Consider the following 25513-nt stretch of genomic DNA (forward strand, 5'->3'; position numbering starts at 1 on the left):
AGTTTCTTAACTAACTATATACTTAAATTGTATTAACGCCTATTTTAAATTCGTGTGATCATTTAGCTAATAGTGCTATTTCTAAATATATTTATTTGTAAATTTGGAAATTGCACACATAATATTTTCAGCATAGGTAAGTACCTTAATCGAAAATCATTTGTTCATTAGTGAAAATACTGAATGTTCACACAAATTCACAAGTATTTAGTTAGAGATTGCTCCTAATATATCGTTTATTGAGGTTAGAAGACCAATATAATAAAAAGCTACAAAGAGATTAGTTTTATCACTTATCGCCTTGGATAGACATATTTGATGACTTTGTGACATGAGATTATGGTAGTACCGATTTGATGTGTTTGTGTTTGGCACCTGTACGGATCATGATGGTCTACGTGACATAGTGACAAAACGGTGTCCGTCACTTACTATCCCGCGATGTTAAAAGTGACAGTTATTTTATCACGTGGATAAAGCCATTCAGTATACGCCTGATGTATTGTGAACTTAACTGGTAGGTCGAATGATGGTCATGGACTTATGACCCCTATGACAGTTCCTACAAATCACTTTAGTTTGAGCTTGATTTTAAAAATAATTGAAGAAATGTCCGCGAACGTGATAGAATGGGGGTCTTCTAACCTTACACAAAACCGTCAAATTACTTGTACTCGATAAACTCTCCGCCCAGCTCGGTATGCTGGCTGTCGGCGCACCTGCTGTTGGCCTCGAAGTCGCACTGCTGCGTGCGTTCGTTGAAAAACAGACCGTCGGAGCAGAAGGCGGCTTGAGGGACGCCGTTTGAGCAGAGCCAGTAACGCTGGCAGTCACCTCTGGAAACAACAAGTTTCTGTTACTACACTCCGTATCTTTAGGTATTTAAATAAAAGCATGGTATAATAATATACTCCGCCTGGTACTCCATTCCCGTCTTTTCTAGGTCACCTAACTGACACGGGCCTACGTCATCATGCGACAGCGCTATATGATAATATGCGATAGCGCTATATATAGCGGCCATGTTGTTGTGACGTAGGCCCGTGTCACTCTGGGAATGGAAGACCATGTTTTATTAGACTATGAATAAAAGTAAACAAAATTTACCCTCAAATGGCTCTTTAAGCTCGTTGAGGGTAGATGAAAACATTACATTATCAAATAATGTAGGTTAAAGATAGTTAAAGTCAGGTGGCCGATTTTTGAATTTCGAGCGTTCGATTTCGTCACTCGAAAATCGGCGGAAAACAGCGAAATGCAAATTTTAAAATACGAGCGATAGAAATTGGGAATCGAGTGGTATTGACCATTCGTTTTCAATTCTATTAGTAGAATTTAAATGCCGGGTACTGGAGATGGAGATATTATTGAACGAAATACACGAAATCGAGCGGTCGAAATTCAAAAATCAGCCCCCAGGTCGTACAGTGACTGATCCAGGCGGTTTTGTATTTGGTTGGTTAACCAATAAATGTTATAACTACCCGAAAATGTACAAATTGTTTGTTTACTTTTATTTAAATACCTATTAAAGAGACAGACTATATTTGGCGTTTAAAAATCAGTAACTTTTTGAAGAACCCTAAAGCTAGAGAACACGTCGAGAAATCAGGCCAGTGAATAATACCAAATAATACTTATACCCAAGTATAGTTGGTCAAACCAATTTGTCAGTCAGTAAGAACCAGAAAAACTATACTCATCCTTTTCTTTTGGGTGCTAGTACTAGTGTAAGACAAAGACAGTATGATTCTCTCTGTCTATGATTGAAATGAGACAGTCCTGTGATAAACTATAAAATATGATTGTTGTTTATTTTAAATTGTAATATTACATGGCGAAGTCGGTAGGATGAATAAATTAGTTCATCTGATATAAATCTGATGTAAATAACAGCATTTGCCTGTCCCAGCGCTGATTTTCAGTTCATCCCGAATTACAGAATAATAATAAAAACAAATAATAAATAGAATAACAACCAACATCTTGAGAGACTCTCGCTAGGTGGTTGGATCAAGGGTCAGATGCAGAAGGCGGTAATTTTGGACACAGCGCGGATAGTCCGCCAGTTCCTCTCTCTGCAGCCCTGACCACCGGCAGCTTGGGCCTTGCCCCGCTGCCGGCGGCAACCTAGGTTAGGTTTTTTATAATGAAACAAGAATTTCTTCTTACTAACCTGTACGGCACAGAAAAAGAAATACAAAGACGAATATCTACATCTTGGAAAAAATATTGGGGACATAAAGAAATTATGAAAAACGACTCTATGAATATTGGTATAAAGAAAAAGGTATTCAATATGGCAATACTACCGTGCTTAACATACGGTTGCCAAACATGGTCTTTGAAAAAGATAGACGAAGAAAAGATTAATGTTTGCCAACGAAAAATGGAAAGGAGCATGCTCGGACTAAAACTATCAGACAGAGTAAGAAATGACAAAATAAGGAGAGTTACCAAAGTACAGGATGTGAAGAAAAAAGCTCGGCGGCTTAAGTGGCAATGGGCAGGCCACATATGTAGGATGGAGGACAACAGGTGGACCAAACGGCTGACAGAATGGTTTCCGTATGATGGTAGTAGAAATAAAGGACATCCGAGAAAAAGATGGAGGGATATATTTAACGAAACAGTTGGCGACAACTGGATGCAAAAGGCCCGCGATAGAGATATGTGGAGATGCATGGGGGAGGCCTATGCCACAGAGGCGACTACTATTATATTATAAATAATGGTTAAAGTTTAGTTTAATTGAATAATATGTATAAGTAATTAAAACTGTTTAAGGATAAAGTAACTAAATACTAGATTGTAAGTCAAGTTATTGTAAGGTAATAGTAGAAATAAAGGCTATTTTTATTTATTTTATTTTATAACCTGTACGGCAGCCGCTTGGCAGCGGACGCCGGGCTCTCGCAGTCCAAGGTGGTGCGGAAGCTCTGGGCCTCCGTTGGGTTCACGGCAGCACTGCTCAGCAGATCTAGGATACCTGGAAATGGGTAGTTAGAGCACAGAATAAATAATAGTACTAGGTACAGAAGACTCACTCTCTAACAAAACGCGTCTGTTACGATCAGGACACATATGGCCGCTAGGTGGGTAGGTGGCGACAGCGCCACGCGCGGCTTATGGCTAGCCACCAAACTTGGTGTGGAACGTTTGTACTTTTAGCTACCTGTAGCAAAGCGACGAAATCGCGGAGTGAGCCACGTCTGGTTAAAGTTAGACAAGTTTAGATAACTATCAGAATCCTCTATGTATTCTTCTTCTCATGGGAGCCTGGGGTCCGCTTGACAACTAATCCCAAGAATTGACGTAGGCACTCGTTTTTACGAAAGCGACTGCCATCTGACCTTTCAATCCAGAGGGGAAACTAGGCCTTATTGGGATTAGTCCGGTTTCCTCACGATGTTTTCCTTCACCGATAAGCAACTGGCAGATATCAAATGATATTTCGTCCATAAGTTCCGAAAAACTCATTGGTACGAGCCGGAGTTTGAACCGATAATACATAGAGGATGAAGCGCTAGTGGCCTAGCGGTAAGAGCCTGCGACTTTCAATCCGGAGGTCGCGGGTTCAAACCCCGGTACGTACCAATGAGTTTTTTGGAACTTATGTAGGTACGAAATATCATTTGATATTTACCAGTTGCTTTTCGGTGAAGAAAAACATCGTGAGGAAATCGGGTTAATCCCAATAAGGCCTAGTTTCCCCTCTGAGTTGGAAGGTCAGATGGCAGTCGCTTTCGTAAAAACCAGTGCCTATGTCGATTCTTGGGATTAGTTTGTCTAGCGGACCTCAGGCTCCCATGAGCTATGACAAAATACCGGGATAACGCGATGAAGAAGAGTTTGTATATTTACGGTAAGTATTTAAGTATTATGATTGTCTTAATTTTTGGATATTCTTCAATTAAATAAATTTTATTTTATCTTATCTTATTATTCCTTACCGACATGAGCATCGTCCTTCGCAGACCAAAGGTCCTCACTGCTGTCTCCGGAGCCCTCGACAGAGTCTTCGCTGGAAGAATCTTCCGTAATCGGGTTACGAAGCACGCACTCAGTCGCCCAGGACCAGTCACAAACCTGCCGAACATTCAAAATTAGGTCAACATTTTAAAAACCAAAATAAACTAACAAAACTTAATGCGCACAAAATACGTTCTTTGTTAATAATTTCATTTTTGATTCAAGCTTTTATCACTGACTATACCTTTACTTAACAAACCCAAACACAATTATGTAGGTTGCATTGTTTTATCACACAGTTCCAATGGCCACCTCCTGTGTCCATCATTAGATCAGCTCGATGGTAACTACCAATCATATTGCATTTGTCACCCTACTTACCTACATATAAGTAGTACTTATACCTACAATGATTACAATCGATGTAGAGAAGCATCTTTAATATGTAACAAGTATATATAGGTATTAGAAGTTAAATAAAAGCTTGTAAAATATGAGGTAAAGATGATATTACAGATGTAGTGCATAGTTGTTTTCCATCGTATTTTCTCGGAAACGTCCGTATTTGTCGCTACTTCAGTCAACCTCAGTACTTTTTGTACCGAGACTGACTGAAATAGCAAGACACGTTCGTACCTACGTCTCCGTGAAAAAACTATGGAGAATAATTATTCACTACATTTGTAACCGTGTACAGTAAGCAGCAGAAGTTGCTATGCTGGCGGGGTGTTCAAAATGATCTTGACGCGACTTAATTGTTAAGAGAATAAGAGCGTGCCAAGGTAATTTTGAACACCTCGCCCGCTTAGCAACTTCTGCTGCTGACTGTACATAAATGTTGTTAGTTGTTAACTAACCTGTATTTCGAAATTAAAGATGGTGCCCCCGGGACATGAGAACTCAACTTCCTTCCCGTGATCACACATGTAGAACTTGTCGCACTCTTCGCGGTGAGGCAGCAGGAGGAAAATCTGAAACAATATTCACCATTTACGTTAAAATTTATAAAATTATAACTACACGTACACTTCAACTATGAGTTGAGTTCAGTGGAGACCACGACTCGGCAAACGTAGTGTAGGACGCCCTCCGACCAGGTGGGATGACGATCTGCGGAAGACTGCATGCAGATGCTGGATGCGGCAAGCTGAGGACAGGGCGCTATGGCGCTCTTTAGGGGAAGGCTATGTCCAGTAGTTGACTACTATAGCCTGATGATGATGACTTCAACTATAGGTAACTCTGTATATTTAGGTATTTAAATAAAAGTAAACAATTTGTAAATTTTCGGGTAGTTATAACATTTCTTGGTTAACCAACCAAATACAAAACCGCCTGGATCAGTCACTAGCAGAGCAGTAGCGGAATTCATCAGTACTGCTAGTTGACAATAGATGTCGCGACGGATGAAAAGTTTATACTCTGTATCTTTAGGTAGGTATTTAAAAAAGAGTAAACAAAATCTACCCTCACGTGGCTCCTTAAGCCAGTTGAGGGTAGATGAAAACATTACATGATCAAATAATGCAGGTTAAAGTCAGGTCGTTCAGTGACTGATCCAGGCGGTTTTGTATTTGGTTGGTTAACCAATAAATGTTATAACTACCCGAAAATGTACATATTGTTTGTTTACTTTTATTTAAATACCTAAAGGTACAGACGATAGTTGCAAGATAGACCAGAAGTAGGTATAAATAATGGCGGTCTTCCACTATGATAACCATAAAGAAATTATAAGGAAAGAGTAACTCTAGTCAGTGGCGGATTTGCAGTCTTTGCCGCCCTAGGCCCCAGGCCCTGTAACCGCCCCTTTCTGAGCACCCATCATATTGACTAAATATTGAGTTATTTCTTGTTATCATCAGCGAATTTTTTGTCAAAATTTGCCGCCCCCGCCGCCCGGGCCTACTTGGCCTTAGGGCAAATCCGCCACTGACTCTAGTAGAGTTACTCTTAGTAGAGAACTCTACTCTTAGTAGAGGTAACTCTATACATCAGTTTTCCTACCAAAACGCGAGTTATTTCGTAGTCGATATCTAATCGTCGTATCTAAAAGTCGAATTAAAAGTTCCGGTACTTGTCACAAGTGTCGCTACTGACGAAAACTGTACTGCTAAAACAATTTACAACTATGGTAAGGTGGGTTAAGAGTAACATAGTCTATTTTGCTCAGGAAGCGCTGGAGGCCTAGCGGTAAGGCCTAGAGGTTGCGGGTTCGAACTGAGTCGTACCAATGAGTTTTTCGAAACGTATGTACGAAATATCATTTGATATTTACTAGTCGCTTTTCGGTGAAGGATAACATCGTGAGGAAAGCGGACTAATCCCAACAAGGCCTAGTTTACCCTCTGGGTTGGACTTGGAAGGTCAGATGGCAGTCGCTTTCGTAAAAACTAATGCCTACGTCAATTCTTGGGATTAGTTGTCAAGCCGCATCCCAGGCTCCCATGAGCAAAATGCCGGGATAACGCGAGGCAGAAGAAGATATAAACAAAGGAGCATAAAAACTTAAATAATAAAAATTATAACACTTTCGTCTCAATATACATTTTATTTCTTTATTTGCCAACAGGCACCATTGACAACATTTACCTTAGCTTTCATAGTCTAGGCACAGTGTAAAAAGTAACAGTGGTCCGACGGCCTTTGACGTGTACTGAGCTACTAACAATGCGATGACAGCGAAGTATGCAGCTCGGGTGCGCGCGACCCCTCCCCCCGTCCCCCTCGTCGAATGACTTTATAGACTAGGTCTAGGTTTCACTTCCATATGTTATTGTTATAGTTCAGAAATGTGCACTTCAATGACATTTTTCGTGACCTATTTAGGTTTTTAATAGGCATTTCTTGAAATCTTTCCAGTCTTGGCTGTTCTTCTAGCCATTTAATTCCATCTCCTTTGTAGACCTGGAGTTTTATTCGTAATACTGCATATGTATTTAAATTATCTCCATATTAGTTACAAGTCAGATTGCAAGTTTTGTGATGTGACCTGGTTCGCCACACTTGTAGGAGGCAAAAACGACGACAAGGTGTATCAGTACCGTTTTACGCAAATCTCTCTTGTCCGTCCTGTGGTAGACCATGTCAGTCTCACATCGGTCTGTTCAGCCATATGTAGGAAAGCTAACTACAACGATGGTGCCTCTCGCCTTACGCACCGGCGCCTCCCGAGCGGCGGCGGTCGCCATGATGGCGCCGGCAATCACGCCGATGCTGCAACTACGACGATGTCGTCCTTTGCAATGGCGCCCATTTTCTGTTCGCAAGAATACCAAAAACAGTATCTCTCCAGTGTTACACCATAAATCGTCTGCAATAGACACAAGGGCCAATGATGATATTAGTCAACTTGTCTGTGTATAATACCAAATTTTTAGTAATCTTTTTGTATTTTTGTCGAGAGCAAATTTTTCCCGCTCTACACATTGAGGTTTGAACCTGCGATTTTTGACCAACACACATATATGAGCAGTTAATCTGTTTGATCATTATTTTGTATATCTGAATGTGAGTTGTCCGCAGATGTCTCTAAATCTGTTGAAAAATTTAACACCGATGAATGACTTAGTCTTTCAAACTTAGTTGCCACCAAAATCTCATATTTTGACAGGATATTATTCATCTCCAGTTTTGCTTTTGCCTTCTCTATTGGAGGTAGATTCCGTAACACTTCTTCAAGATGCCGGCAAAACAAGTCTATGTCATCTCCCTTCTTTCTATTGTTCTTAAATAAGGTACTCAGTTCTTTGTCTCTTTCTTGCAAGGGGTCTTCACTATTTGTCCGTTTTGCTGTTTTTTTCTTAGGCATTGCATCCCCATTACTTTCTGAAATACCGAACATTTGTACATCCGATTCGTTGTATTCTTCTTTTATGATTATATCTGGCATTAACATTTGTGCGTCCGAATCATTACTTAGTTCCGTAGAATTCTGTATTTCTCCCTCGTGCCAATGATTTTCTTCTTCCAATAATTCTTGGGTACCTCCGCCATAAACTCCTCCTCCTGATCTTGGTTGGGGGGGAAAGCTGTCCAGAAATGACAATAAAATATGCCTCCGATCTTTTGTTTGTTTTGGAACGGCACCGGTAGCTCGTATTTTCTTTTTATATCTGTGATAGGTGTCTCTTATGCATTTCCATTTCTTTTTACAGTCTCCACCTGCAAGCAAATAAATAGTGTACCTAGTTAAAAGTGTTGTTTTTGTAAATTGTTCATATAAGTTACTAAATTTTAAGAATATAGATAAGATACCTATACTAATACATGCAGTGAAGCTAAGTAATAGTGTAAATTGTTTTCTACGTAGCCTTGATGAGAAACTAAAGAGAAAAAACTTGATATTGCCTATATAGGAAACTAAAGAAAACACAGAGGTAAACATAGTTAATTTCACTCGTTTTGGTGCATTTAATAAGAGAAAAACTGTCAAATAAACTTAGCAAAATATAGATATTTTAATTGTTACCGCAATCGTTCAATCATGCTTCAGTTTAACTTAAATTTTAGTTATTTGGATGCAAAATTATACTCACCATTTCTGTTCAACTCCTTTCCAATCTGCTTCCACACATTGTCCTTAATTAAATTACTTTTATAATTTGCATGAGACGCATTATACAATATATCATGAGATATAACCATTTTTATTAATTTCTCTTCCTCGGCGTCTGTAAACGAGCCCATTTTTATCGGGAAGCTATATACATTTACATTCACTTTATCAACAGAATGGGCAGCAAATGCGATACAACTAATTTGAAAACCTGTTTTGATATAGCCGAAAACATACCGTAAACAATGTACGCAATTTAGTCGGTTAGCAGTCAAAAAGCTTTGACAACCGTTTTGACAAGTAAAAGTAGGGATGGCCGATGTCGACGCGTTAAAGCGATCTATCGATTAATTTTTGAATCGATCCACGCCCTCCACCTCTGAGGGCCTACCGCGATAAACGAAATTTTGTTTTCTGCCTCTCTATCACTCTTGCGTATTCGAGCGCATATAACGAAGTTTGGTTTTCGTTTTTCGCGGTAGGCCCTCAGTATGTTAAATATTATGGTTAAGTTATATGGTACATACCTGACCCTCGGGGTCGCAGGACAGGGTGTTGGGGTCTACACCCTCGAAGGAGCGGTAAGTTGCCATGGTGGCTCCCAGCGCCAATAAGAAAGTTAAACTTCTAGCTGCAATAAAAACATAGGGTTTAATAAGTTTAGGTCTAAGCTAAAGACAGACAGACGGAGAGCATCCTAACATGCAGAAAATTTAGACAAATCTTGACTAAACTGGACTAAAATTGGACTAAACTACGTCTCTTAAGTACCTACTGTCAACTTCCTTAACATTGCCTAAAATATACTCGGAAAATATACGATGATTCTTTATAAAACAGCCGTTCCACCAAACAACTTAGGTATATCTAATTACTAATAATAGGAGAATCCTGACTATTATTAGGAATAAGACAAAGAAAAGAATCACAATTTGTAAAGAATCACCGTTTATTAAGCCAGGCAATGCTAGGCATGGTAGGTAATACTTATTCTGAAAGTTGACGGTATTTTCTAATGACACGATTGTCTGCCCATGTGTATTTTATTTCGCCTTACTAAGAATTGTTTTAAGTAAGAGTCCAAGTACAGGTAATCCAAATCAAATATTTAGGGATTAAACAAGATTATAGCACAAAAGATACAAATTGATAGCAAGGTGACGCAATTTTCCACGAATTGCGTCCGGGCTTTTATGTCAGTAATTAACTTCGTGATTTTTATGACGTTGTATGTTGTATGTTACAAAATACCTATAGCGCTCTCTTTCATTTGCGATACGTAAAAAAGGAGCAACACGAATATATATTGTATTAATTATCTGTAGATAATCTTAAGGAATTAGAATATCACCTACTGCATGTAAATAGTTTTGTGTGCTAAAGATATGATTAGGTAATTTATTTCCTGTAGTGTAGAAATCCTAATAAGTTTCTAATACAAAATTCACATAATAAATTAGAGTAGGTACCGTAACTTTACTGAGAGTGCCAAAAGGACGGAACATCATCAAAATCAACTTAGTCGTTTCGACACTACAATGTAACATCTCACAAGCGTGTTCATTTTTGGTAATTTCTCATTCCAAATTATATTTCAAAGTAAGTTGTATACATTTTGTTTCAAAAATCTTAATTTTGATAGGTAAGTACTCACTTCTGTGAGTTGGTCTCAATTTTTTGTTGCAACTAGCACGTTTGGCACTCGCGTTAAGTCAAACTTAACCGGTTCAGCGAAATCGGTTTAAGAATAAGTAGAATAAGAATTATTTATTGCCACACACATACAAGAAAACAAAGACTATAAAAAGCAAAACAAACAAAAATACATGTTGAACTAGCAACAATTAAATTAACATAGTTTTTAGCCGTTTAGTAATGTAGTAGAAGATCCAACATAACAACCTAAGTTTTTGGCTTCCCCTAAATGACCATAAAACCGTGTTGTATCATAATAAAGTTCAGTATAAAAACGTTCAATAGGTTCAAATAATTGAGAGAAGGTACGAAACCCGAGTACGAAACGCAGCAAAATTATATCGAATAGGCGCGATCAATTACATATCGTTTTTTATTTAACTTCAAAAATCTATTGTTTTGGCGTTTCGTTATTGCTTATACAAATTAGGTAGTACGGTATAATTTAGAAATAAACTTTTATTACATATTAATCATATCATATTATATTACACCTACCACCTTACTGATTATTATAGCAATGTACTGTTAGTGGAAAATAATTCAATTACTTTCTTATCACCTCATGAATTTGATACGTGCGCTCCCAAAACGTATTTACTCACTGCACACTTGTCATTTGACAGCGCTGGCAACTGACATTTAAAAAAACTAAACATCCAGCCAAGGGCCCAACGTTTTCTGTTCTCTTTCACGGCGCAGCAACTAGTATCATTTCTCTCTCCTCGCTCTTTTAAAAATGCCGTTTGTCAAAAAAGGACAACCATACTGTTGACAAGGTGGACTTCAAATCAAGTGTTGCCTTTTTTGATGCGCCCAGGCTGTGTATGTGTGCGTAAAAGCGTATATGTGTGCTCTTTTAGGGATGTGAAAAGTCGATTTTAATCATGTTGTATATCGATAAACGCTACACAGCGGAACGAAATAGCGATTAATTGAAGCTTCAATGTCTTCGTTAAACATAAACATAATTGAAATGCTAATGGATAATTAATATATTATAATGTAATAAAATAATTCAATTATTGCGGAACACATATTTTAGTAAGTATTTATGTATTTTAATTAAATATCTGAACTTTCCCTTGGTTCCCTGCTGGGGCGTGACGATAAAATTGTGATCTGATAACCACAATAAAGAATAAAAGCGTTTTTGTTCATTTTAGGTATCGTTAAACCTTTGAAGTAAAATTAAAATTGCAAGAAATGTCGATAGTTTATCGATATGACTTTATCGACATGGCTACAGCAAGGTGGGCCTCATTGTTAATCGTACACTAAACAAAAGTGGCAACAGTGACAGCTCGCTGAGACGGGGTCTCTATATATTAAATCTATGCAACCAGCTCAAGTGAAGTGAGTCAAGTGACGCTTGTCTGTTTGACGTTTGCTTTGTGATAATTTGATAAACTTGCAATTTGTGTTTTATACAATTGTATTATTTAAATACATAATTCTCAATAAACATGTCTTCATCGGATTCTGAAGATGATAGCTTTTTGAATCCTACTCAACAACTTAAGTCCATGATGAACAACTTTAAAGCAGACACGGACTGTAACTTCAACGATTCCATACCACTCGACACTCCAACAACATCACCGTCAAAAGGCAAGAAGTTAAAGAACAAATCTCCATCAAAGAAAAGAAAGAAATCTACAGATTCGTGCAGCAGTGATTCTATAACTATAGAAGATTTCCGTGCATTATATCCGCCTATAACCGACACAAGACCCAAACGAAACACACGAAGTGCAGCAAAGAGGACTGCTAGTGCGCAAAATTCACCAAACTTGGCTGATACTCAAAAGTCATTACCCAAACGTAAAAGTAGAAAAAGTAACTCCAACTCTATTACCAGTACTACCACTGCGGATGCAGAAATGGCGGGAAATTCGAGTGGAACTGTTGAAAGTGTTGAAATGGAACCACCGACGCCGCCGGCGCGCGGGCGTGGCAGGGGACGCGCCCGAGGACGCGGCAGGGGTAGAAACAGCACAAATACAAGGCGTCCTAGAAATAATTCAGGAAACCGCAGTATTTTAGATATCCTACAAGCCATGATACCTATTTACAGCGTTGGAAACACAGATGACTACCCTGACCAATGTGATAATCAACAGTTATTCAGCAATCAAAAAACTAATGATGTTGTAGAGGTCGAAGACTTAAATGAAACTCTAGAGGAAAACGAATTGATGTCCGTAAAAGTCGAATGGAGAAGTAAAACAATCCTAAAATTTGAGCTCCGGAAATTTCAAAAATTAACCCCGATATTTGAGCATTTTAGTAAAGCAGAAAATGTGAGTTACGATAAACTCTACTTTTCATATAACGGTAAGATAATAAAACCAGATGATACTCCAGATTCAATAGAATACAGTATTGCAAAATTTATAGATGGTGGAATAGTAAGTCAAAGTGTAGTTTCTACGTCAAGTAATGAAAATGAAATCAGACATGGAATAAAGCTAAAGTTCCAGTGTCAGAATGTAAAGAAGCCGTTTGAGATTATTGTGGGGCCAAACGATAAAATGGCTACGGCCATGTTGCGGTGTGCCGAGCATTTTGAGAAACCTTTTGATAAGCTTAAATTTGAATTTGACGGTGATATTATTTCAGGTAAGTTTTAATTATTTTGCTTAAATTAATTTATAAACTTTTGCAAGGTTTACTAACCAATAAGGTAGTGAGCTTTCTTTCTCCTGCAGGTAAAAAAGTGCATAGATAACTCTATGATTAACTATGATTGATTATGATTAAGTGCTTCGATATACATGCTGATGCTCTAAGAGCTGCTAGTGTATCAAATAAAATAATAATAATAATATGATTGTGTACAGAGCTTACATTTAATAAGAATGTAAGTACAGTCAACTGCAGTGATTGTTGACACCCCTGCAATAAAAAAAAATATGCAAGGGGGGTTATCTCTGCAGCTAGTATAGCTTGAAATTACTACTAATTAATTATACTGTAATTAATTGTACTTAGGGAATGCAAATCGGTTATTTTTTGTATGGAAATAACCGCGGTTTCGGTTAATAACCTATAATTTCCATACAAAAAATAACCGAAAATAACCGATTTGCATTCCCTAATTGTACTACTGTATCCAATTTCAAATGTGCATTCTTGGTTTGGGTAAGTATATAATAATATAATACACTTTTGTAACAGTCTATTGCCTATCTATTGTAATAACAGATGTGTGTTTACTGCCAGTAAGGGTCATTGTAGGTAATGTCATAAAAATGTACCTCTATTCAATACTGTTTTGTTGGTCATTATCTTGGGGTCTTTTTTAGGGTTCCGTACCCAAAGGGTAAAAAACGGGACCCTATTACTAAGACTCCGCTGTCCGTCCGTCTGTCACCAGGCTGTATCTCATGAACCCTGATAGCCAGATAGTTGAAATTTTACAGATGATGTATTTCTGTTGCCGCTATAACCACAAATACTAAACAGTACGGAACCCTCGGTGGGCGAGTCCGACTCGCGCTTGTCCGGTTTTTTTTTGTCTTGTTAAGTCATTTATGTAAAGGCCACCCCTCGCTAGTATCTTTTGAGTGCCGGCGTCTTGTCAGGGCTGTCGAAAATGGCGTCGCTGCGTATTTGCGCCAACACTGCGCCGAGCAGCAGCCACAGACAGGCGTGGCTCACTCTGCGATTTCGTCGCTTTGCTACAGGTAGCTAAAAGTACATCCGTTCCACACCAATTTTGGGGAAAGCCATTAGCCGCGCGTGGCGCTGTCGCCACCTAGCGGCCATATCTGTGCTGATCGTAACAGACGTGTTTTGTTAGAGAGTGAGTCTTCTGTACCTAGTACTATTATTTATTCTGTGCCACAGAGTTGACTAGACGCCGTCGCTAGTGTGGGGTGGCTCTTATAAGTTACAAAAAAAAATGTAACAAATACAAATTTATGAATTATGAATTTCTAGAAACACTAGGTATCTATCACTTTTCTAGAATAAATAAAAAATCATGTTCTTTTAATGAATAATTGATGGATGAAATTAGAATTTCAATTTGCTGTATAAAAAAGTTTTTTAAGATGCCTGCTATTACCAGGCGTGGCTCACTCCGCGATTTCGTCGCTTTGCTACAGGTAGCTAAAAGTACATCCGTTCCACACCAATTTTGGGGAAAGCCATAAGCCGCGCGTGGCGCTGTCGCAACCTAGCGGCCATATCTGTGCTGATCGTAACAGACGCATTTTGTTAGAGAGTGAGTCTTCTGTACCTAGTACTATTATTTATTCTGTGCTATTACATAAGTAACATAAGTTAAGTAGTTTTGGATTCTTAGTTTATATTTCTTTTTGCTTTAATAATATATTTTTGTTTTAGGTAAAAGCACGCCACGTGAGTTGGACCTTGAAGGTGGAGGATGCATTGATGTAAAAATACTGAATTGAATGAAATTACAATACATGTTATTTAATATTTTATTTAAGTCTGTTGTCTTTCATTTTATTCTTAACATGATTATTACACTGAACTTAAAAACCGGCCAAGTGCGAGTCGGACTCGCGCACGAAGGGTTCCGTACCATTACGCAAAAAAACGGCAAAAAAATCACGTTTGTTGTATGGGAGTCCCACTTAAATATTTATTGTATTCTGTTTTTAGTATTTGTTTGCCGCTATAACAATAGCGGCAACAGAAATACATCATCTGTGAAAATTTCAACTGCCTAGCTATCACGGGTCATGAGTTACAGCCTGGTGACAGATAGACGGACAGTGGAGTCTTAGTAATAGGGCCCTGTTTTTACCCTTAGGGTACGGAACCCTAAAAAGCAAAGCCTTTTCCTTTTGCCTCAAAGATTTCAAAAGTAAAGATAGGCCCGTTCATATAACGCCGAGCGAACATGCGCATCAACGACATGTGCACAAACGCCATTTGCGCACTAATCTTCTGGCCCACTTCGTAGTGTTCGTAAGAGCCCGTCTTTACGAAGTATGTAATACATAAGTCAATGTTTTGCCTACGCAAGTTGCGAAAATATATAGGCGCGCAATCTAATGGCTCCTCTACATGATTGACCAGCGAGATGGCCATGCGATGGTTGAGAGCACGCACTATGGATTCTATGGAATGGGCCACGTGTAGGTGCGTACGCGCCATCGCTAGTCCACTAACTTTGATGTGCGGACGAAAAACCGACAACGCGGCCATCCCGCCGCGCCATAAGCCATCCGACACCTCTACCCTCTACACGCTGGCCCAACTTAGTGGGCCATTATGATGGCCCATTGTGTAGAGGAGCCATAAAGCAAACACGTGGCACATTCGCTAAATCTGGATGCACACTTATTATAGTATGTATAGTCACCATCAGATATATCGGAGCGGCCAAGGCGGTCACAAATATCTGAACACGCCTCTATTGTCAAGGCGTTAGAGTGCGTGTTCAGATATTTTTGGACACCTTGGCCGCTCCGATGTATATAATGGAGATTGAACATAGCGGCATTTGATCGACCGATTAAATTCTTTGAACTTTATCTAAAACTGTATAGGAATTGACGCAATGTCTATGGAGCTTGCTATGGAGCTCTTTAGAAAAGTGAAACTTACCAATCATTATGTTAAATTAATTTCTATACTGGTAACACTAAACAATTGTAGTACAACACAATGGACAGAAAACAGCTCAACTGTTCTCTACTGTCTGGCTAAAAACTCGTATCATTTCCTTATATAAACTTTCATTCTTTCTGCCAATCTTGTAGAAAAATACCAGAATAACAAGCAAATAAGACCCTTATCTATATAGGAATAAAGACACATTAAAAAAGTAATATCTTCTAAGGAACTGGGGATTAATTGATATGGATTGATAAGGAATTAATGAGATTAGTTCAATGGCTTTTTAGCATTGAGTATTTTTAGCAAGTTTAAGGTTTGGATCATTTCATTTCAATGTTACACCATACCGCACCATAAATACCTAAATAAAATAAAAACAAGTCTTAAAACCCATATTACCTACATTACAAAATAAAATGAATACTTAAATATAAAAACAACATTGATAAAAAATACTGCTACTAATAGATACTAATACATAATATACTTAGCTTATGCAATGCTGCACATTTGAAGTATATCTCATGAATGGCCTTACGGGCAATAAGAATGGGACATGAATGGGGTCCGTACAGCGGTGTGACACCGCTACAACGCGATTGGTTGACGAGTTCGCATCACGCGCGCCATTGGTGGCAATCGCAACTAGTTGCGTTAGGCTGCACGATTGGCTCGAATTCGTGAGTGACACCGCTGAACTAGTACCATTTTTAGTGCCCGTAAGGCCAGTCCTGAGATATATGTCAAATGCTGCAGCGTTGGTAGCCTGGCGGCAACGTGCGGTTAAGGTTGTCGCTGTTAATATATTTTTCTCAAAAATGGACGGCAAAGTCGACTTTGCCGTTTTAAAATAGGTCGCGAAGCGCGTAGTTTATGGTCAGTCAAAAATTAAAAAGTTAAAAACATTGCAGTCTCGATTTTGGGACTGCAATGTTGCATACAAATTCCATTATTTGTCGAGTTCCAAACTTTTTAAAAGTTGAAATGGCCATATCAAATGAAGGCACAGGCCCATTAAACAGCCAAACAGATGATTAGTACCGCGACTATTTAGCTGTCTCAAATAGGTTGGCGTATTTTCGGCAGAAAATACACTTCTATTTTTTTATAAAAAAAATAAAAAGGCGGCAAAGCTAATTTTTTCAATTGTTTCTACTTTTTTCTGTGAAAATATATACTCAAGAACGTTGCTTTTGTAAAATATTTCTATGATATTTATATTTCTTGCACCATTTTTGAGAAAAGCACTATATATGACTCGGCTGGAAGGCTATTTGCTGGCTTCGGATTCAATTAAACGGACTCCCAAGGTCGTCCGTTTAAAACGAATCCTCAGCCTGCAAGTAGTTACTTCCGAGCCTCGACAATAATGTACTAATAACTACTTATGTATTTAAATATTCTCAATAATCCAAATTTACCTTATATTCCTAAGGGCATCCGTTAGCTGGAGCGGTTGGCGGTGAGCGGGTTAGCGAAAAATATGATGATCAACGGTAACTGGCGCCACCTGGGGGCCTACCGCAAAAACCGAAAAACGCAAATTGCGGGGATCTTTCTCTTTTACTCCAATGAAGGCGTAATTAGAGTGACAGAGAAAGATGCCCGCAATTTGCGAACTTCGATTTTCGCGGTTATAGCCCTGGGGGCCGATTTTTGAATTTCGACCACTCGATTTCGTGTATTTCGTTAAATAATATCTCCACTACTATATAGGCATTTAAATTCTACTAATAGGATTAAAATCGAGTGGTCAATACCAATAGATTCCAAATTTCCATCGCTCGTATTTCAAAAATTAGCATTTCGCCGTTTTCCACCGATTTTCGAGTGACGAAATCGAGCGATCGAAATTCAAAATACGGCCCCCTGGCGCGGACGCGTGCGACGGATTGGGTTATTCCCACTAGTTACCACCAAGTTGTTACCAGTAGTGGGATTTTTTTTCCCAGTAGGGGCATTTCATATGAAGCGGACAGGAAAAAAAAAGTGAGGTTCCCGAATTTGTTTATATTTGGTTTAGTTCTTCTTCTAGTAGGTATAAAACCGGACGCCAAATATTTTTTATATATGACGTTCATTTTAAAAATTATGAGGTTTTCAAAAATTACCGTAATTGAAATTCCGATTTTTTGAAACTCGAATATCGAATAATTAAAATATATAACTTATTATTAAACCAAGCGTTTTGTATAGAATTTTTAATGATCTTTTCAGCGAAGAAATCAATTTTGAAAAATAAAAAATAAATAATGGTTAAAACCGGAAGTAAACTTTTCGAAACCATTTTTCGAAAACTTTGACCAGTTTTTTTTTATTTTTTTTCATCTCAAAATATAGCCCTAAGTATGTACAAAATACACTAGAAGTTGTAGAATGGGATCTCCATTGGTTAAGACAATAGGTCAATAAATGTACATATGTGTCGCCCTGAGTGCGACGTACCGTACTGGTATATAGCAGCTGTTAGGCGATATATGAAGCTAAGATGTCTGCCATCTTTTAGCAGTGAGAAGAACTAGTTACGTATGCAAGAAAGAGATGGCAGTATGACGCCACGCCATTTTGATTTTCCGTTATTGTTTTAGTTGTTACTGTGACCTTGCTGTGAATTGTGCACATTTTACGACACTTAACAATTTAATTATGGCTCCGTACGGATATCGATGTAATAATCCGTTTCGTTTAGTAAATCATCGGAAGACTAAAAATTTAAGGAAAGTTTCTATGTGCTTAGTGCAAAAGTGGGGCTGTCCACCAAATGTGTATGTTTGTGCATCTTGTAGGAAACGACTTTTAAATGAATCACCTCCAGTAGCTAATGAAAACGTTGTGCAATGCAGTCAAACATCGAGTGAATTTTCGCAGAACAACCAAGATGAACCTTTTATTCCTGAAGACAAATTCAAACATAATTCCACTCAAACTGATACAAACATAGAAAGTGAAGAAATTTTACAGCAATTAAAGGAGAAATTTAATGATCCGTCGACGTCTATTTCCATGAAAACAATGATTTTGACAGTAGCACCAAAATCGTGGACAGAGAATAAACTAGCGGAAGAGTTTGGAACATCTAGGCGACAGGCAAGAAAAGCAAAACTACTTGTAGACAAGTTCGGTATATTTTCGTCTCCCAACCCGCGTGGTAGCAGCCGTAAACTGTCAGCTGAGGTCGAAAATATGGTAAATTTTTTTTATCTCCGAGAAGACATTTTGGTGCTACTGTCAAAATCATAGTTTTCATGGAAATAGACGTCGACGGATCATTAAATTTCTCCTTTAATTGCTGTAAAATTTCTGCACTTTCTATGTTTGTATCAGTTTGAGTGGAATTATGTTTGAATTTGTCTTCAGGAATAAAAGGTTCATCTTGGTTGTTCTGCGAAAATTCACTCGATGTTTGACTGCATTGCACAACGTTTTCATTAGCTACTGGAGGCACTGGAGGTGATTCATTTAAAAGTCGTTTCCTACAAGATGCACACACATACACATTTGGTGGACAGCCCCACTTTTGTACTAAGCACATAGAAACTTTTCTTAAATTTTTAGTCTTTCGATGATTTACTAAACGAAACGGATTATTACATCGATATCCGTACGGAGCCATAATTAAATTGTTAAGTGTCGTAAAATGTGCACAATTCACAGCAAGGTCACAGTAACAACTAAAACAATAACGGAAAATCAAAATGGCGTGGCGTCATACTGCCATCTCTTTCTTGCATACGTAACTAGTTCTTCTCACTGCTAAAAGATGGCAGACATCTTAGCTTCATATTTCGCCTAACAGCTGCTATATACCAGTACGGTACGTCGCACTCAGGGCGACACGTATGTACATTTATTGACCTATTGTCTTAACCAATGGAGATCCCATTCTACAACTTCTAGTGTATTTTGTACATACTTAGGGCTATATTTTGAGATGAAAAAAAATAAAAAAAAACTGGTCAAAGTTTTCGAAAAATGGTTTCGAAAAGTTTACTTCCGGTTTTAACCATTATTTATTTTTTATTTTTCAAAATTGATTTCTTCGCTGAAAAGATCATTAAAAATTCTATACAAAACGCTTGGTTTAATAATAAGTTATATATTTTAATTATTCGATATTCGAGTTTCAAAAAATCGGAATTTCAATTACGGTAATTTTTGAAAACCTCATAATTTTTAAAATAAACGTCATATATAAAAAATATTTGGCGTCCGGTTTTATACCTACTAGAAGAAGAACTAAACCAAATATAAACAAATTCGGGAACCTCACTTTTTTTTTCCTGTCCGCTTCATATGAAATGCCCCAGTAGTTACCACCAAAATATTGTTAGAGTTCAATACTAATAAAGACAGTATAAATATGCAGGTACAGTCACCTGCAATCATATGATGTTACCCAACGAACGCCGCAAAAATATCTGACACGATCTTATTTATAAAGCCATATATGTATAAGAGCGTGTCACATATTTTTGCGGCCTTCGAAGAGTATCATACTATATTGCAGGTGACTGTGCAGAAATATCTGACACTATCTTATTTGTAGAGCCATAATTGCAGGTGACTGTACGGGATGTTTTTTGTAGTGTCCGACCGAAGGTTCGGTTTCGGTTTCGGCCAGTTTCGGCCAAAAAATCATGTTTCGGCTGTAGTTTCGGTTTCGGCCAAAAAACGGCCGAACCTTTCGGCCGGGCCGAAACTTACGAAATGGTACTTCGTACTATGAAACTAAACTATGTGACAAAGACCACAAATTGGGGAATAAGTAGGACAACAATATTAATATGTACCTACATATTCATGTATAGGTACAGAAATTAATTGGTTTATTATAAAACACAATTCCACTAATGAGGGCGCTACTAGACGGTCGACGCAGTCTTAAGAGGCTGTTAATACCTATAACGCGCACACTGTCTAATTGTATCGGAGTAAATGAGATAGCACACTGTCGCATGTTACTGGGCCAGGGCAAAGGAATAATAAGAAAACTCATCATCTTCCTCGCCTAATCCCGGAATTTTTGCCACGGCTCATGGGAGCCTGGGGTCCAATTGATAACTAATCCCAAGAATTGGCGTAGGCACTAGTTTTTACGAAAGCGACTGCCATCAGACTCACCTTTGAACCCAGAGAGTAAACTAGGCCTTATCGGCACTAGTCCGGCTTCCTCACTATGTTTTTCCTTCACCGAAAAGTAAATAGTAAATATCAAATGATTTTTCGTATATAAGTTCCGAAAAACTCATTCGTACGAGCCGGGGTTTGTACCTTGCGACCTTCGGATTGAAAGTCGCACGCTCTTACCGCTAGGCCACCAGCGCTCAAGGAAATATCTCGCTTTTAATACAATGGACATTGGTTGGAGTCTGTGCTCAACTACTTATCCTGAAGCCTGAAGCACGGCTTTGACTTCGCATGGAAGTTCGCCTCACTGGGGCACTTCGGATGTTTAGGCCCAGGTGAAGATCGGTACCCGGCCTTGCGATATTGTCAACAAAAAATTCGCGCTCGCTGCGCTCGCGTTTTTGGTTGACCCTGTATTAGCTGGTTTGTTACTGCACACCGTTGTATGGGGACCTTGCACTTTGAGACTATGCGCTGAAACTTGGCACAGTTGATTCGTAGCTGGTCTTGAGCAGATACAGACCGGGAGCCGTCGAGAGCCACCTCTCATTTAGTGGGGGGGGGGGAAGTTCGACGCTGCCGCGCTTCACTTGGAGCAACATTTCTCCAAAACTATACCTATTAGGGCATGTAATCTATCATTTTAGGATAAATTAAGGATGAGGAATCTAGTTTTAGAACAAAAACAATGCACTTTCTAACAAAAAAAAAGCATTAAGTAGAAAAGACTAAAAAACGTATTTTTGATTTTTTCATAATTACCAATTTTTTTTTAAATTGTAGCTGGAATCTGAAAACAAAAAATACAGTCGTAAAGCTACACTTATTACGTTTAAGAAAATATACAGTTTAATATACAAAACTGTTGATAAATGGGAGATAAAAAATAATATTAAGCGTGGGTCAGAGTGATCTCAATACAAAATATTATGAATGTGGGAAAGTTACTTATAATTTGTTCTACAATCGTTTGTTTTTCTTGTTTTTCATAAATAACTCGTAAACGGTAGCCCACAGCAAAAAAATATCTTTTACGTAAATAATCTGTTCCAGATTTCTTATAAAATAAGTACTACTGTTTTTCGCTACCATCAATATTAAAAAAAATATTGAAGGGAGAAAATAAATACTTAGGTCCCCTTTTTTAGTCATTCGTAAATAACTCGTAAACGATGGCCAATAGCAAAAAAATTTTTAGTACATGAATAATTTACATAAAATTTCCTACAAAAAAGGTAATTCAAACTTTTTCGCTAGGATCAATATTAAAAACGATATTAAAGAGAGAAAATAAATTCTAAGGTCCCCTTTTAGGGTTCCGTACCTCAAAAGGAAAAAACGGAACCCTTATAGGATCACTCGTGCGTCTGTCTGTCTGTCTGTCTGTCTGTCTGTCTGTCTGTCCGTCTGTCACAGCCGATTTTCTCCGGAACTACTGGACCAATCAAGTTGAAATTTGGTACACATATGTAAGTTTGTGACCCGAATACGGACATGTAACGTAAACAAATGAATTTTAAACATGGGGGCCACTTTTGGGGGGTAAATGAAAAAAAAACATTTTTCAAACTATATCATGTTACATATCAAATGAAAGAGCTTATTGTAAGGATTTCAAATAATTTTTTTTTATAATTTTCGAATCAACAGTTTAGAAGTTATTCAAGAAAATAGGCAAAAAATGACCATTCCCCCCCCCCTTATCTCCGAAACTACTAGGTCTAAAATTTTGAAAAAAATACATAAAATAGGTCTATACCTATAGATGACAGGAAAACCTATTAGAAATGTACAGTCAAGCGTGAGTCGGACTTAACTACAGTTTTTAATCCGACCCCTACGGATTTTTTAAAGAGATTTCACTCACGTTTCACATAAAAAATACATTGTTAACAGTGCCGGATTACTTAGAGTAGTAGTTTTCTTAGAGTAATTGGTGATAATTTTCTGATAAGATAATCATTTTAAATATTTAAGGGTCTTACCTACTTACGAGTAATTGTAAGGTCAAATTAAAAATAATGTTTAAAAAAAATGTTAAATTGAGAGCTAGCTTAAAGTTTTTTGTACTCGTCGACTTTAATGGTTGAATTAATAAAGACTTTGTAACCAATAAGCAAAACAAGCACGTGCTTACGGCACCACGTTCAGGGAGGGCACCAAAATGGCAGGTTGAAAAAGGTGAACAAATTTTAAAATTAGGGACAGACACATCGTTTTTACCACACGATTTTTTTAGCTGTCCAAAAGCTAATTTGCAAAAATAATGGCGCGTAATTCTTTGGGAAACAATCGGTAGCAGTAGAAGAGTCGTGATTACATGCATAGATTCGATTTCAACCCACTCTTTTGCGGTTCGGCGTTAGGTCTTATGCGAGGCCTTCTGCCTTACGGCAAAGTTGATCTTCTGCCTTAATTACACTTGGGCGTGGATCCAAATCCAAGCTTTCCTCTTTCGCAGCTGGGCCTACTGCCTTTCTCACACTTCGCCAATTCAATTCCAAGCTCTCTGCTTTCTTGCATATTTTATGCATGAAAACAACCTCGCTGAGACCCTTAAATATCGAGCCCTATGCGAAGCTAGGCTGATAGAAAACTGTCCCATCCCTTCTCTGTATAATAAATCCTGGATTCGCGCCTGGTTGGGACTAAAACTAAAATTGCGTTTTTATATCGAAAAATTTTCGCGCTCGCTTCGCTCGCGTTTTCAATTACTTTATAAGGTATGATAAAGGTGACATTCGGGTGGCGACTGCAGCAACATTACTCTGTTGCAACGTTACTGCTGCAGTACTGTCAACTTCCGTGATAAAATGATGTGACTGATTTCCATACTAAAAGTAAAAATGTACAACTGTCTATCATATTGCGTTTTTATATCGAAACATTTCCGCGCTCGCTTCGCTCGCGTTTCTATTACTTTCTACGCTATGATAAAGGTGACATTCGGGTGGCGACTGCAACAGCATTAGGTACTCTGTTGCAACATTACTGCTGCGGCACTGTCAATTTTCGTGATAAAATGATGTGACTGATTTCCATTCTCAGCTGTAATGCGGCAATGAACTTCTCTCAATTTACCAAAAAATCAATGTAATCTTGATGACCCTAGGGAGAGGGGGCACCTAGAAATGCTTAGGGCATCAAAATATCTTAATCCGGCACTGATTGTTAAAAATTGTGTAATATACGGAACCCTTGGAACGCGAGTCCGACTCGCACTTGGCCGGTTTTTTTAAATATTGATCCTAGCGAAAAAGTTTGAATAACCTTTTTTGTAGAAAATTTTATGCTAATTATTCATGTGTTATCCTATCCTTTACGAGTTATTTACGAATGACTAAAAAAGGGGACCTTAGTATTTATTTTCTCCCTTCAATATTTTTTTAAATATTGATCTTAGCGAAAAAAAGTAGCACTTATTTTATAAGAAATCTGAAACAGATTATTTACGTAAAAGATATTTTTTTGCTGTGGGCTACCGTTTACGAGTTATTTACGAAAAACTAAAAAAATAAACGATTGTAGAACAAATTATAAGTAACTTTCCCACATTAATAATATTTTGTACTGAGATCACTCTGGCCCACGCTCAATATTATTTTTTATCTCCCATGTAACAACAGTTTTGTATAATAAACTATATATTTTCTTAAACGTAATAAGTGTAGCTTTACAAATATATTTTTTGTTTTCAGATTCCTACTCACTACACTTTAAAAAAAAATTGGTAATTATGAAAAAATCCAAGATACGTTTTTATGTCTTTTCTATAGTGTCCGACCGAAACATGTTTTTTTGCCGAAACCGAAACCGAAACCGAATGTTCGGCTTTGGCTCTAGTTTCGGCCGAAACCGAAACCGAAACCGAACCTTTTGTAGACTTGTTAAAATCGTTGAAAAAATGTTATAAAACCGCCTTTACACACATATTATGGGGCTGTCAACACCCAATGTCCTTGAAATTGATGTTACTTGATCAGTTTTTTAAGAAATTTACTAGAGTTAGACCAAGATAATTCTGCAACGATTTTGATAACACACGCAGTGCAAGTGTTATTTTAAACGTCAAAACTTCCATGAAATTATGACGTAAGTATAAATAACATTTGCACTAGTTGCACTGCGTATGCTATCAAAATAATTGCATAATTTTCTTGGTCTAACTCTATTCATTCACCAGTCAAATCAACATGTAGATATAGCTAGTTTGTTAGTGCACGACACCTTGCACTTTGTGACTATGCGCTGAAACTTGGCACAGTTGATTCTTACCTGGTCATGAGCAGATAAAGACCGGGAGACCTCGAGAGCCACGTCTCATTTAGTGGGGGGGGGGGGAGGGGGGAAGTTCGACGCCGCCGCGCTTCACTTGGAGCAACATTTCTCTAAAACTGTACCTATTAGGGCATGTGATATATCATTTTCGGATAAATTAAGGATGAGGAATTTTTTTTTGGAACCAAAACAATGCACTTTCTAACAAAAAAATTACATAAAGTAGAAAAGACATAAAAACGTATCTTGGATTTTTTCATAATTACCAATTTTTTTTTAAAGTGT

At 37.9% G+C, this 25513-nt stretch overlaps 3 protein-coding genes across 3 annotated transcripts; 1 reads left to right on the forward strand and 2 right to left on the reverse strand.

Moving 5' to 3' along the window:
* Nucleotides 1-659: 659 nt before the first annotated feature.
* LOC134802593 (peritrophin-1-like) lies at nucleotides 660-15924 on the reverse strand. Its single transcript, XM_063775230.1, has 6 exons — nucleotides 15812-15924; nucleotides 9058-9161; nucleotides 4830-4943; nucleotides 3954-4089; nucleotides 2878-2989; nucleotides 660-836 (listed from the first exon to the last, which is right to left on the reverse strand). The coding sequence occupies exons 1-6, from the start codon at nucleotides 15816-15818 to the stop codon at nucleotides 665-667; spliced, it is 645 nt and encodes a 214-aa protein (XP_063631300.1). The 5' UTR covers nucleotides 15819-15924; the 3' UTR covers nucleotides 660-664.
* On the reverse strand, nucleotides 7401-8697 carry LOC134802992 (transcription factor Adf-1-like). The gene is made up of 2 exons (XM_063775721.1): nucleotides 8511-8697; nucleotides 7401-8136 (listed from the first exon to the last, which is right to left on the reverse strand). Exons 1-2 carry the CDS (start codon nucleotides 8659-8661, stop codon nucleotides 7448-7450), a joined length of 840 nt encoding a protein of 279 aa, XP_063631791.1. The 5' UTR covers nucleotides 8662-8697; the 3' UTR covers nucleotides 7401-7447.
* Nucleotides 11604-14676, forward strand: LOC134802578 (DNA repair protein Rad60). The gene is made up of 2 exons (XM_063775215.1): nucleotides 11604-12847; nucleotides 14579-14676. The coding sequence occupies exons 1-2, from the start codon at nucleotides 11692-11694 to the stop codon at nucleotides 14644-14646; spliced, it is 1224 nt and encodes a 407-aa protein (XP_063631285.1). The 5' UTR covers nucleotides 11604-11691; the 3' UTR covers nucleotides 14647-14676.
* Nucleotides 15925-25513: the final 9589 nt, after the last annotated feature.

The sequence above is a fragment of the Cydia splendana genome, chromosome 25, assembly GCF_910591565.1.
Source record: "Cydia splendana chromosome 25, ilCydSple1.2, whole genome shotgun sequence".
Classification (NCBI taxonomy): Eukaryota; Metazoa; Arthropoda; class Insecta; order Lepidoptera; family Tortricidae; genus Cydia; species Cydia splendana.